This window comes from Alligator sinensis, unplaced genomic scaffold, assembly GCF_000455745.1.
Source record: "Alligator sinensis unplaced genomic scaffold, ASM45574v1 scaffold343_1, whole genome shotgun sequence".
NCBI lineage: Eukaryota > Metazoa > Chordata > Crocodylia > Alligatoridae > Alligator > Alligator sinensis.
In genome coordinates this window covers 752,506-767,659 of record NW_005841947.1, presented here as the reverse complement: position 1 = coordinate 767,659, position 15,154 = coordinate 752,506, and the positions used below count along the sequence as shown (strand labels likewise).

Here is a 15,154-nt window from a genome sequence, read left to right as displayed (position 1 = left end):
GTTGAGCCCTTTTGTCTCAATCACACCATCAGGGACCCTCAGTGCACTGGGTCTCTCTCTCCCAGTGGGAGTCTCCACCACCAGCAGCTTATTATTTTCATCCCTCTCAATCCAATTGCATACAGTAGGCAAAGCCATTGGCCCTGTGCAGGGACTCGCTGGGGCTTTGCTCCAGAGAAGTGCAGGGTCCCCACAACCTCAGGGTGACCCCGCATCTCTCTATGCTCCCATCGGTCATATGCCTCTGAGCACAAGGCATGCATCGTTAACCGCTGTTGGTAACCTGGGCCAGCTTGTTGTTTACAGTAGCGAGCAAGAACCTGGAAAAGGCTGGAGTTGGTCCCCACAATGAGAGTGGCCCCTTTCATCCACCCTGGATCAGGGCATACTAGAGCTATGGTTGACACTTCTTCCTCCACCCCAGCTATTTCAGCAGGGAATTTTAGCCTCACTTTCACATAACCCCTGTAAGGATACTGTTCCTGGCTTAAGCCACAAAGTCCCAGCTCCGTAAGGGGAAGCAAAGGCAAGTGTCTCAGATGTTCCTCATAGAAGGATTCAAATAGGATGGTAACCTGGGACCAGCTGTCTAGAATGGCCTGGCATGGGCGACCATTCACAGTCATGGGGACCTCTGCACGGGGTCCAACTAGCCCCTTTGGCAGTCAATTTACTGAGGGTAATGTGCGGGAGTCTGTCTGGGTCCAGAGCAGAGCCGACTCCATTGCTCTGCTCCTTCCCTATTTCCCACTGCCCATTGCCCTTTTAACCTTTCAAATACCAAACCAGGGTTCTCAGGCTGGGTGCACTCCCGAGCCATGTGCCCCGGCTCCCCACATCTACAGCAGAACCCTGGGGCCCTAGAGCAGGTATGGGGACGAGGTCCTCCCGAGGCATGAGGACGGGGCAAGGGCTGACCCCTGGGGAGGGTTCTGGCCACAGCAGTTGCTAGTGCTGGAGCCACATGCTCCTCCTCCACTCCCAACAAGCTGTCTTCATGGGGAGCCACCATTAGCACCTGGCCCATGGGTCCTCTCCGGGGTGAAACATCCTTTGGGACACACATAGTCTCTCTGAGTCTGGATATCTCTTTCTCATCACGAATCTCTCGGAGGAGGTCACTGAAGTCAGGTGGGTTGCTCCTGCTCCCCACTAAGTTGAGGTTCTGGAGTAAGTCCAAGCTATACTGTGCCCCAGTATGAATTTGCCGGAGCTGTATCTGGTCAGTGTCGGTGACACTAAGCGCTCCCTGGGTCACCAGGCGTTGTAACACTGACTCTAAGCGCAGGACATATGCTGAAAGAGTCTCGCCCTTGTGCTGGAAAGTTCCCAGCAATTCGTAGTACGCACCCCCACTCCCTGTGGGTTGGCCAAAGCATCCTGAAGGATCTGCACGTATTGCTGGATGGTGATAGCAGGGTTCCGGAGTTTGGCAGTCCTCACAACCCCAAAGGCAGGCTCCCTCAGGACCCCCAGCAGATGGCGTCGCTTATCCTCATCAGGTATTTGCCAAGTCAGTAAAGTCTCTTGAATATGGGAGAGCCAAGAATCGAATCCTTCCTCCCCTGCAGGGACTGGAAGGATTCCTGAGAAACTCCGGAGTCTCTTATAGGCCGCCTGGTCACTGGAGGAATGGGTCACCTCCCGCAGAATCTGCTGGAAAACCCTCACCCATTCCGGGGTAGCTTCAGTACCAGCAGGTTGTCCCGCTTCCCCCTGCACCATCCCATCACTCCCAGAGGGTACGGTAGACTGGTCAGCATTGGACATGTCTCCTGGTGGCTCTCTCTCTCTACAGGGGTACACAGTGTTTGAAAAATATCCTGGCACCCGCTACACGGGGATCCCAGACGAGCCCCCAAAATGTAACCCGGGCAGTACTCCAAACAGACCACCACTGGGGACTTAACCATATACCTTTTAATGAGGGAACAATACTGGGAACCTAACAGGCATAATCAGGGGGTATAGTGGACACTACAATGCCCCAAGGGGCAGGATTCAACAAAGGTTAGACACTTACAATCATTGACAAAAGACAGGGTTAACAAAATATAAAACAAACAGCAGAGCAAACAACACTGGTTGGGGAAATATAAGAAGGCACAAAATACAAAATGTCAAAGGACAAAGAAATATAGGGCCTAAGTACCTGGAGGGGGAGAAAACACAATGGCCCCTTTCCACTGCAAGAGAAATTCCTCCTTGTTAGCTCACTCACCCCAGGTCACCAAAGCTGGGACTTGAACTTAGATCTCTCATGAGGTAGGCAGGAACACTGCCACACAGCCACCAGTGCTATTGTTGCTCCAAGCTGCTAGGGGTCTTGACCTTCCTGAAGCCCCGGCCTCACATTGACCTGCCTGGTCTCTGATGGGAGGAGCTGGAAGCTAAGCTGGGAACCCTTCAGGTCACTGCTCAGATCCTTGCTGAAGCAGGAAGTCTCTGCTGCTGGCCACAGCCTCTCGTAGGGGATCCTGGAGCCCAGTAGGAAGCCTCTCCTGCCAGGCACACGCTGTGCTGCTGAGGGTCCAACTACTGCCTGCAGGTCCTGCTGCTTCAGGCTCTTCTGGGGCAACTGCTTCTACCGCACTTTTGCAGCTCCTTCCTCATGGTCCCTCGCTGGGCTGCCCCCTGAGTCAGCGGTGCTGCCCCTTTTATCCCCCTCCAGGTGACCCAAGGGGCCAATCAGGGGACATGATGGGTGAATCTCTGGAGCCTGATTGGTGAGGAAAGGGAATCCCAAGTCTTCCAATCATCTTTTAGCCCTTCAAAACTTCTGGGCCAAATCATTACCAGATTAGTGAGGAAAGGGAATCCCAAGTCCTCCAATCATCTTTTGCCCTTTCAAAACCCCTGGGCTAGGTCACTGTCAGCTAGCCCGTCACAGTCCAATAAAAGATTTACCTTACCTCATAAATCTTGTAAGTGTTCTGCACTCTGATGTGTAAAAATAAGGAAGTACTGGCAATGTGATAATTCATAGCAAAGCATCTTAACTTTGTTACATGAAAAGTGTGCTGGATGCTTAACAGAACAAAGTGACAGAATCCTTGTTGTGAAGATTGGACAGGACAAATATGGTGACAAAACTGTAGGAAGGGGATGCAGCCCCCTCACTGTAGTACCCTCATGTCCCAGCTAGCTCTGGTCACTGTCTACATGTGGATTGTAGTACTCTAAATAACTCCACCATAGGATAGTACTTGTGTTGGGCAATACTATCCTATGGTAGAGGTAATTAATTTACTCCAGAGCAGGGGCAGGCAATGTTTTTTGGCTAGACTGCTGAAAAAACCACAAATGTCTACCTTGGAAGGTGCTGGAGTGCTGGCATGCCAGAAAAACAAAATTGGGTGGGGATGGGGGACAGTACATGGCAGGATGCACTGCATATTAGTATATTTAATAATCATAAATGTTGCCTTTGTTGTTGTGTACTTTTTTGTTAAGCATGTTGCAGTGAGAGAGAGAGAAAAAAAGAGAAATAAGAGAAAGAGGAGAGAGAAAGGGGAGCAGAGAGAGAACCAGGCACATACACACGCCCACAGAGAACCACACACGCACATGCACACGTGCACACAAACATACACAGAACCACATGTGCACAAACACCAGAACAGACACATGCATACACACACCCAGAACCAGGCACGTGTGCACACACAGACACACAGAACCAGAGGCAGACAAACACACAGAACCAGATGCATGGGTGCACAGAGCTGAGCTGCTGGGCCACTGGACAACGTCCAAACCAATAATGCCCTGGGCCTGCTGGAGCCCCTGTGCTTCCCTGGGGAGCCAGCCCCTGGGCTGCAGTGCAGCCAGCTGAGGCCCCAGCCCAGAGCCTGCCCATCAGCCCAACCTCCCATCCACTCCACACAGCTCAGCCTGCAAAGGTGCGGCACTCCTGGCAAGGGGCAGTGCCAGCCGCATCCTGGTAGGGGGGTTGGGCCAGTGCTGCGCTTGGAGCATGTGGGAATCAGGCGGGCTCAGCTGCAAGCCCTGCTGCAAGCAGCCCGGGCTTCATAGTTGGCAGCAGCTACCCAGAGCTGAAGCTGGCTCCAGCCAGGAGTCTGCAAACAGCTGCACGCACACCTTAGAGCAGGCGGGGGTGGGGGGCTGAGACAGCGCAACCCCGGTCTCTTCCCTGCTGCTGGCACAGAGCTGATGGTGGGGCTCCAGAGCCCAGCGCAGCTGTTTGTAGCCAGCCTGGGCTCTGGGCAGCTGCAGCAAGCAGCAGGCAGGCTGCAAACAGCTGCACCGGGCTCCACAACTCCAGCATCAGCTCCATGCTGGTGGTGACTGTACGTGCACCTCAGAGCACATAGCGGGGATAGGGCCTGGTCCTGAAGCAGTGCAGCCCTCCCACTGTCCACTCTAAGGTGAATGCGCAGTCACCGCCAGCATGGAGCCAATGTCAGGGCTGTGGAGCCCGGCACAGCTGTTTGCAGCTTGCCTGCTGCACTCTGCCCTGGCTCTGGGTAGCTGCTGCCAACCGTGGAGCCCGGGCTGCTTGCACCAGGGCTTCCAGCTTTCCAGCTGCCTGCTGCGAGCAGCCAGGGCTCCGTGGTTGGCAGCAGCTCCCCAGAGCTGGGGCTGGTGGTGGTGTACTGAGCAAAATGACCTTGCGTGCCATGTTTGGCATGCATGCTGGGGGTTGCCAACCCCTGCTCCAGAATAATAGTGGTGGATGTATAGATGGTGACACTTTACTGCAGAACTAGTAAATTCTGTAGTAAAGCGTCTTGTGTAGATGCACCCAGTTAGTTCGCTCACACATACATCTGCTGCATGGATACATTAAAATAATTTTAAATTACAAAGAAACATAAGAATTGCCATTTACTGGATCAGACCATAGGCCCACCTTGCCCAGTATCCTGTGTCACACATGGACAGAGAGTGAATGCTGAAAGGAAGAGTGAACAAAGTATAACCAGGGTTTTTTTCCACTGTTCCTTTCTCACTTGCAGCCTCCAGCATTTAAGGACTATGACAGGGGTGAGCAAAATATGGCCTGCAATCTGGATCTGGCCTGCCAAGAGATTCTGTCCAGCCTGTAGCACGTCACTCAACCCTGCCTAGCCTAGGCACAGGGAGCAGCCCAGGCTGTGGCGTGAGCAGCCCGTTCCGCTGCCCCCGGGCGTGCAGCAGAGTTGGGACAGTGTGGCAGCTGGACCCACTTCCCACCAGCAATAGCTCCTTCCTGCTGCCACTGCCTGTCTCTGCTGCCACCACTGCTGGACCTACTACTGCCCTCCACTGCTGCCACTTCCCAGGCACTCTGGCCTGTCCACCCTGCACCCAGTGCCAGGGGTGCAGGACAGATCTGGTAGGTGGGGTCTCCATGGAGACCAGACCAGGACCCACGTGGTCAGGATATGTAGCCAGACAAATGGGATGGGGTTATGGGCAGACAAGGAGCAGCATCCAGGAGCAGGTCAGGAAAGTGGGGCTGGGATCTTGGTGGGGTGACAGCACGGGGCTGGGGCCTGGGGCAGAGGCACAATACACTCCCCGCACACTCCTGTGATGGTCTCTGGTTCCATGGGCAGGGGTGTGCGAGGAGCAGATCATGGCTCTGCCCCAGGCCCCAGCCCCACACTATCATGGCCCCAAGATCCCAGTCCTAGTCCCGCTGGCCCATTCCACTCCCAGGTGACACTCCTTGCCCACCTGTAGCCCCATCCCATCCACCCAGCCACATGCCTTGCCTGCGCAGGTCTATGGAGACCCTGAGATCGCTGGGAGGTGACAACTTGGAGCTAGGGCCTGGGGCAGAGCTGCAACCCACTCCCCTCACACCCCTGCTCACAGAACCAGTGCCCATTTGCAGGGACATGCGGGGAGCAGATCACAGCTCTGCCTTGGGCTCCAGTCCCACACTGTCACCACCCTGTGATCCGGCTCCCCACCCACCCATGGCCCCATCCTATCTACCTGGCCTAGCACAGGGCACAGCCACTTAGAGAGTTTTGGTGAGCTGTTGCGGGTGGGGGAGTGTGCTGGCTCGGCCCATGACAGCTCACCAAAACTGCTTAAGTGGCCCTCCAGCCCAAATAATTGCCAATCCCTGGTCTAGGAAGTTCTGATTCAGAGGCTGTATCCCTAACTCCCATGCTCAATAGTTACTGATGCCCCTTTCCTCCAAGAATTTGTACAACCCCTTTTTCAATCTGGCTAAAGTGTCAGCTTCCACAATGTCTGGTGGCAATGAGTTCCAAATCTGAATAACACATTGTGTGAAAAGGAACTTCCTTTTTTTAGTTTTAAATTTACTACCTTCTAGTTTTGTTTTGTGACCCCTAGTTCTTGTATTGTGAGAGAAAGTAAATAATAAATCCCTATCTACTTTCTCTTCACCATTTAGTATTTTGTAAACCTTTATCATGCCCCATCCCCCTTCAAGTGCCTCTTTTCTAAACTGAATAGGTCTAGCTTATTTATTCTCTCTTCATATGGAAGCCCCTCCATACCACTACTCATCCTTGTTGTCCTTCTCTGGACCTTCTGGAGTTCTTCTATATCCTTTTTGAGGTGTGGGAACCAGCACTGGGCACAGTATTCAAGGTATGAACACACCATGGATTTATAAAGGGGCATGATGATACTTACAGTTTTCTTGATAATTCCCTTCTTAATAATCCCTAACTTTTGTTTGCCTTTTTGATGGCTGCTGAGCACTTAGCTGATGTTTTTTAGCAAACTGTCCACAATGACAGCTAATGTAGAGCCTATCAGTGTTGGTGTTGTTTTTGCTCATATGCATCCCGTTACACTTACCTACACTAAATTTAATCTGCCATTTAGTCGCCCATTTGCTCAATAGTGCCAGATCCTGTGTGTAACTCCTAACAGTCTGCCTTGGTCTTTACCATTTTGAAGTGTTTTGTCATCTGCAAATTTGGCTATTTTGCTGCTCACCTCCTTTTCCAAATCACTTATGAATATGTTGAACAGCACTAATCCCAACCCAGAACCTCAGGGGACCCTGCTGTTTATGTCTTTCCATTCTGAAAACTGGCCATTATACTCCTCTTTCTAATTCGATTTCTAATCCACAAGTGGATGTTGCCTGTAATCCCATGACTACCTAATTTAGTTAAAAGCCTCTGATGAAGGACTTTGTCAAAGGCTTTGTGGAACTCCAAATATACTACGTCAACTGGATTGTCCTGACCCACCTGTTTATGGACAACCTTAAAGAACTCCAGTAGGCTGGTGAGGTATGATTTCCCTTTGACAAAGCCATGTTAATTAATTCCTCCCCAGCAAGCTATTTTCATCCATGTGCTGAACATTTCTTTTTTTTATTATTGTTTCTTTTAGTTTTCCAGGAACAGAAGTTAGGCTTACTGGCCTGTAGTTCCCTGCATTTCCTCTAGAGCCTTTTTTAAATATAGGAGTCACACTGGCAACCCTCCAGTCCTCTGGTACCAAGGCTGTTTTTCAGTGGTAGGTTGCATACTACAATTAAGAGGTCAACAGTTTGTAATCTGAGCTCATTCAAAGTGAATGCCATCAGGTCCTGGTGATTTGCTGCTGTTTAATTTTATTAATTTCCTCTATAACCTCATCTATTGAAACTTTGATTTGAATCAGCTTCACTGACTTGTTCCTAGAGAGGAATGGATCTGGTGATGGAATTTCCCTAACATCTTCCACCGTGAAGACAGATGCAAAGAATGCATTTAGTTTTTAGGCAATGGCCCTGCCATCCTTTAGCGCCCCTTTTACATCCTGATCATCCAAAGGCCCAACTGACTCCCAGGCAGGTCTTCAGCTTCTAATGTACTTAAAGTACATATTTATTTTTTGTGGACATCCCAGTTCTTAAGGAGAAATTATCCTTAAACCTTTGAGGAGAGCTGGCAGGAGAGCTCTTTGTTTGCTGTTTAAAACACACAGATTTGAGTTGAATGCATTTAGATCTAACTATACAGTAGAGGAGTAGATGACACATGGGTTTGCTGGGGTACTGGAGTAAATGTGCAGCTGATCTCATAGTTCAACATATTTCCTTCACTGGTACTGAGGCAAAGGAATCATGTCATATGTGCCATTGGTGATATAATTTTTCAGGGTTTTTTTCATTAAAGAAAAAATCTCTCTCTAAATAGAAATGAATGAAGATGGCCCAGTCTTCAAGCTAGCATTGGAGCTACTCAGTGCATTTTTAATTTTAACATTTTGTCACGAAATACAGGGACAATTTCTGTAATCTTTTTTGTGTGAATTCTGTTCCCATTTTCAACTATTGCCAGACTGTACAGTCACAGTGTCATAGCGTGAGAGAGAAAAGATCTGTTATTTAAACTAAGGGGTCTCCAGCTTTCCTGTTATTTGATCACTTCAAAAGAGAACCTGCAACACCTCCCCTCCAGAAACACCCAAACCCACACTACTCTATTATCAAAAATGATTCATTTTGTGGATCACTGAAAAACATTCTCTAGATAACTGCCTGTTCACAGGTCTGGTCAACCCTTTGCTGCTAAAGAACAAACACTACACACTACAGCTATATCCCAGAACCGTAAGTTTAGATGCTTCAAACTGTGAGAGTTTGCCAGTTTATTTTGGAAGCCTATGGGCTTTTTCTGCTAGGCAAGGCAAAAGGTATGTTGGCAGAAACCCTTAGTGGATGACAAAGGAGTTTTCCAACAATACACTCTCTTCCAACCCCCCGGTGACACAAGTTCTCTTGCCTCTCCAAGAACAGTGAAGAGCCTAGAAGAGATTGTTACAGGAGTATAACGCCTTGTTTTGAGAGACATCACAGTACAGCTGTGTAAACAGAGATCAGTGCCCATAAATTACTCTGGGCAGAGAAAGAGAAGTGAGCTTATCAGAGGCATGTTTTGTTTTGTTTTTTCTCTACAGAGGCATAGTTTGGGGGATTCCTTTTGGAGGTAGGAAGAGCTTTTCTGAGAGGATTGTGTGTGGTGTGTAATCCGTCTCACACAGTCTTTCAGGGGGAGCTCTCTTGGTCCTAGAACACAGCTTGCTGGATTGTGTGTGCGTCATAAGAACTGACAAGCTATGAGAGAAAGATCAAGATTTGCTGGATGTATTGGTTTGCAAAGTGCAAGGCAAGAAGGGCCATGAATGAGACTGGATTGTAAAGCCTGTAGACCAGAAAGGATATGGTTAAGATCTGGTAAAGGAAAGGAAAGCTGGAAGTTAGATAAGACCTAGAAGGAATTGTTGGGATTCTAAAGAGCAACCTGTTGGAAAAAGTATTGCCATTAGAGTAGAGAGAGAATTGCTAGATGGAGAGACCTGTTGAGGAATGAGAGAGATTCTTTAAAGGGGGTTTGAGAACAGACTCAGAGCAGGAGAGTGGAGAGTTTGGTCCTGGGTATGACCTGAAACTGCTACCCTCCTAGGTGTGGTTATTGTGGTGGAGCTACTCGTAGCGGGGTAGTCTCTGCAAAATGCCGCATAATAATCACCCTGGGGAATGGGCAGGTGGGAGTATAGGGCACCTTAAAACCCTAGCTCCCATTGCTTTGTGGGTTACCCTTCATTGGGAAAAGGCTAGGGGGATCATACCCCAACAGGAAAACCCTTGGTGAAGACCAAGGAAAAGAGATGTGTGGCAGAAATACACCTTAGTGCCACATTGAGAGGAGAGCGGAGGAGAGAGTGAGAATGAAATTTTAGAAATGATTGCTTTATAGCAGAAAGGAATATAGCAACCTTGAAAGAAAGTTGTAACTTGATCTCACAGAGTGTCTGAGGTGGTTAAGTAAAATACCTTCTATTGCTGGTCCCATAAGAAGTCAGTAGCAAAGAATATTAACCCCTGTGCTGGAAACTGTGTGAATGTTTATAACAGAAGCAGCGCCTAAGGAGCCTCATGAGTGAGCAGCTTTGCAAAGACTGTTAAGGTATTGGTGCAAAACAGAGAGTGTGAGCAGTGTGGTACTTTTTCTCTGTGTGTGTCTTGCAAGACAGAAAAACTGCTGAAAATAAGTATTTGCAATCTCATTGGTAAAGGGGGTGAGAAATGTTTTGGTTTTTTACCTCCCAGCGCTCTTCAGAAATAGTGTGAATCTTTTAGAGAGGAAAATGATAACCACTTGTTAAGACAAAAAAAGATTGTTCTAAAAACTCAGTGTCAGCTATTAAGGCTCTAACTGTAATTGATAGGATTAATCAAGACAAGCAAACGAAGGCATTTCTTCAGGCATAGGCAGAAAGAATTAAATGTGGCAGGATACAGGCATGTGTTTTAAATGAGAACTCAAGCTTTCCCCCACAAAGGCAGTGTAAATATTCACTAGAGGCTGAAATAAACTATCTACTACGAGTTATAATAGATAGTTTAAGTTGGGAAATGACAGTATAGATGTTTAATATGTATAGCTCCCTGATTTTGGTCTGTTTTGAGGGCAAACAAGAAAACCTGAAAACTGACAATAAACTTAAGAGCTTTAACAGTAACAACTGTTGTAGCTCCTGGTATAGCAAAATACTTTCAAGTTCCAGCAGCTATAGCAGAAGGGGTAAAATTATTTTTAATACTGAATTTGGCTAATATAATATTTTGGTTACTTCCTTAGCACAAAAGTGCTGGTATAATTTGGAACTGATATTCATGGGAACAATAGTATTGTTTTATCCAAATACCTTAAAGATTTTGTAATGTCCCAGCATAAAGATATGGACAAAACTTTTTAAATAACAATTCTGAGGGGAAAACTGTCCCTCTAAAAGGAAAAAAATATTTTTAAAAAGGCAATTTCGTTTAAAATGTAACAAGAGTATTAGCATCCCTTGATCTTGCATTGGAAATTTTTTTTTGTAAAGGTCCAAATTCCAATTGCCAAAACGGTGCAATGAAGCCACTGAAAACAGTAAAATAAATGTAAATAATCCTTGTCACTTAATATATATGTATATATACAAGAAAAACACCCCAATAATTGTAATAATATGTGCATTGTTACTGCACATCAGCATTGTAAATTTGTAAATATGAATAATATTTTACTGCAAGGAGTTTTCCTTGGCAGGTTTGTGTGTATTTGTTTTCTTTTGCAGAAGCTATAGCATAACATTCAATCTAGTAGCAAATGTGACTGATAGACTAGAGGCCTCATTACCATCAACAGCATTTTCTTCACCTAAGCCACAGTTTTATCACCACAGCAAAAATTCTGCTGAGAGCATGAAACCTGCCAAGTTTCAAGAAGATCGGTGCAGGGGTTTGGGGGGAACTGTACCCCAAATTCTTGAAAGCCAAACTCATGTCACATCTATGTTACACCACAGGGAGGTCAAAACTGCAGGGCTGGTAGCTCTTACTGAGGCCACAAAGCCTGCCAAGTTTCAAGATGATTGGTGCAGGGATTTGGGGGGGAACTTCCCCTCAAGCTGCAGGCAAGCAAAACTCATGCCATGGGTGACACTGTGTGTGTTAAGGCACAGCGGGGTGACAGCTGCAGGGATAGTAGCCCCTGCTGAGGCCATCATGCCTACCAGCTGTCAAGGAGATGGTGCAGGAGGGTTCTGGGGCCTGGCTGCTGACAGGCAAAACTGGTGCGAAGACTGTATCTGTCTTGGGGCGGTTGATTGTCTATATTGATTCTTTCCTCTTCTTATCCTGGTTTTGTAGGTGCTAATCGATGCTCGTTAAGTCGTTATGTAGTAGCTAGGTCCTGTGTATTGAGCTGGTCCCTGAGTCCCTGGTCCCTGAGTGAATCATGATTGATTGATTGATTGGTAACTGGGAACACAGCAGCTTAGCAGCCAGGCCTGCAGCAGTGTCTCCCCTCCCCGCCCCAAGACAGACACAGCCAGTCCCATTGCCATGGCACCAGTTTTGCTTATCCACAGCTTGAGGGGCAGTTACCCCCAAACCCCTGCACAGATCTTCTTGAAACTTGGCAAGCTTTGTGGCCTCAGTAAGAGCTACCAGCTCTGCAGTTTTGACCCCCCTGTATTGTAACACATAGACCTGAAGGAGTTTTGCTTTCAAGAATTTGGGGTGTCGTTCCCCCTAAACCCCTGCACTGATCTTCTTGAAACTTGGCAAGCTTTATTCTCTCAGTGGAGTCTACAATCCCTGAAAATTTCATCAAAATCGGACAAAAAACAACAAAGTTATAGACATTTTATTGTTTCCCCATTATACCCTATGGCTGGATCTCCGAGGTGGCTCCGAAGCTCTTCGGAAGCTCCGAACCCGTTTGGGAAGCCTAACAAGGCCAGCGCTTCAACCTGGATGTGCTGCTTCAGACCCTGAAGCATCCAAAGCTTCTCAGGATCCGAAGCTCTGTCCGAAGCCTCGCACAGCCCTACTAACTGTCTTAGTCCAGTGGTATATGAAATACAACTGGGGAGAAGAATCAAGAATCAAATGTACTCTTTGTATGCTGAATGTGTCAGAGAATGGGTGACATCGTGCCCCAGAACAGTGAGAGAACAACAGCAATTGACCTTCGAGGAAGAACACAGTGATAACCCAGCAAGAGCCAAGAGGACTGGGTGAATTGACAAGACTCTGGAAGATGGGGCGAGACATATCAATTTTGGGTCTTGTTCTGCATGTCATCCTGGAGCATCAGTTTGTCTGATAAGATGGACTGGCAGAAGCCCGGCTCCTACTTGTGATCAACTTGGCTGGCCACTAGCTACTATATATTATCAGAGAAAGGGGTGAAAAGGAAGATAGAAAGTAGCAGGAAAATAGTAAATTATAGACCTACTTCATATTATTGTGCTTAGGCAAGGATGTATTGTAATCCAGGATTTCAAAAACTAAGATCTAACCTATGAACCATATGAAACTGACATACATGTGGAGTGGTGTAGCTGAGAATTGGAAGAGCAAAGGATGTTTGGATCAGAGATGTCAATTAGAAATGCTCTGTGTATGAGAGAAAGAAAGAATGCCTGCAAGAACTGTCTAAAACTGGTAGTTCCCTGTGGAAAGGAGAGGAATAATAAAGACATTTGGAAGTCAGAAGTGAGGCATTTGGCAGAACTGGTGATGGGGAAGCATGAGCAAGTAAGGCTTGAAACAGCAGAAGAAAAGGTACAAGACAGAGAGCCATGCAGGAAGACTAAGCAGGTAGCTCAATGAGTCAGGATTGAAAGGTGCTGTCAGAGCTGTGTGGGAAGAATTTACTACTAGGTCAGAATGAAGAAGGCAAGGTTGTAAACATTTTTCTCTGGTCATGTTGTTCTGGAGAGAAAGTAACTATTCTAACTAGAAAAGTCAGTAGACAAAATAAGTACAGGTGTAAAACTCAAAGCTTCTGAAAAAACATATATACATATATAAAATGTGTGTGTGTGTGTGTGACAGCCTAAACAACAATTTAGACAAGAGCACAGAAGAAGCACTGAAGAGCAGGCCACTGAATTCATTGCTTCCTGACTCCTAAACCTTGCAAGCTCAAACATTTGCAGCTAATATTCTTCTTTAAAAAAATAGGATACAGAAAAAGCCCTGTTCTTAAAAGAGTTAGAAACTGTGGTAACTGCTTCTGTTTCCCCTCCCCTTCCTTCCCCCCGTCAATAAATGCAGAAAGCCGTCTTTCTGGTCAAATGAAAATGCAAAATGAAGATAAAAATCATTGAAACCAATCATATTTCACACACACACACACACCTCTCTCCCCTCCCCACTCCAACCAACTACTAAGCAAACTCCTGACTTGACTGGATTAGACAAAGATGCTTCCGTTGCTCACCTACTTCAGCTTACACGATTGGTTAAGAGCACACAGATGGTGGTATTTAAGTTGTTTCTTACAAGAGCTCTGCTATGTCCCTTGCAATAAGAGTAAGGCTGGAGACAACTATGTCAGAGATGGACAGTGAATATCTTTACCCTATGATGACTGGGACCAGCTACGTCGCTTATGATGACTACAGCCTTCCCACTGAGAGTCCTGAGGAAAGCTGCCAGGCTGAGCCTGTGCCACATGCGAACATTTTCCTTCCTCTGCTATATGCCATCATCTTTGTTGTGGGAATTATTGGCAATTCCATCCTGATAGCAGCTCTCTTCAGACGAGGAGTTCAGAGGCTGATTGACGTCTTCATTGTCAATTTAGCTGCCTCTGACTTTGTCTTCCTTATTACACTGCCACTCTGGGTAGACAAGGAGAAGTCAGGAGGCAACTGGAGGTCAGGCTCCTTTCTCTGCAAGGGAAGTTCCTATGTCATCTCAGTCAACATGTATTGCAGTACCCTGCTCCTCACTTGCATGAGTACTGACCGGTACCTGGCCATCATGCACCCCTTTGTTGCCAGAAAAGTGAGAACAAGATTCAATTCCATTGGAATGTGCATCTGCGTCTGGGTGCTATCCGGCTTCCTGGGGCTGCCAATCCTCCTGACTAGACAACTGGTTCTAGACAAAGAGACTGGCAAGTCTCATTGCACAGACAGTGACCTGATGCCCATGAGGTGGATTACATCACTGATCATTTTGATTCTGGCCTTCTTTTTCCCCTTGCTGTGCATCTTGACCTTCTACTGCTCTGTGACAAGGAAGCTCTGCATGCATTATCAGAAATCTGGAAAACATGACAAGAAACTAAGGAAATCCATCAAGATCGTCTTCATTGTAGTGGCTGCCTTTGTTTTCTCCTGGATCCCTTTCAACCTTTTCAAGTTGCTAGCCATCATCTCTCAGCTCCTGGGGCCAAACCTGCCGTGTCTTCCTTACAAGGTTGCCCTGGTGGGTATGCAGGTGAGTGGCCCCTTAGCCTTTGCCAACAGCTGTGCCAACCCTTTCATCTACTACTTCTTTGACTGCTATATCCGTAGAGCCATGATGAGGTGCATATATTCACAAGTGAAAGCTCACAGTGTCAGGAGCAGTTCTGACACTATGGACACTCGGCTAAGCCATTCCTTATCCTATTTTATTTATGGGGAGGATGCTACCAGGAAGAGGAGACGATCTATGTCCTTCTGACAAGAAACAGGAACTCTGGAGGGTGGCACTTACCTCACAGGTGGTGAGTGAGGTAAGGTCAAAAGAAAATAAGCAAAGAGGGGAAAAAGGCGTGAGAGTGAAAAGGACAGAGAACATAACTGGGAAACTGTTAGGTGGCTGCACATTGGATTAGAGAGCATATACTTCCCTGCAGTAAACTATACAACATGCTTATCTTGAATGTTA

General features: G+C 47.1%; 1 protein-coding gene across 1 annotated transcript; it reads left to right on the top strand.

Annotated features, from left to right (window-relative positions):
• Positions 1-13,858: 13,858 nt before the first annotated feature.
• On the top strand, positions 13,859-14,947 carry GPR15 (G protein-coupled receptor 15). The gene has a single exon (XM_006020153.2). It carries the CDS (start codon positions 13,859-13,861, stop codon positions 14,945-14,947), a length of 1,089 nt encoding a protein of 362 aa, XP_006020215.2.
• The last annotated feature ends 207 nt before the right edge of the window (positions 14,948-15,154 follow it).

What these genes read in the sequence shown, in the direction of transcription:
- GPR15 (XM_006020153.2), top strand. Translation starts at nt 13,859, where the DNA reads ATGACTGGGACCAGCTACGTCGCTTATGATGACTACAGCCTTCCCACT.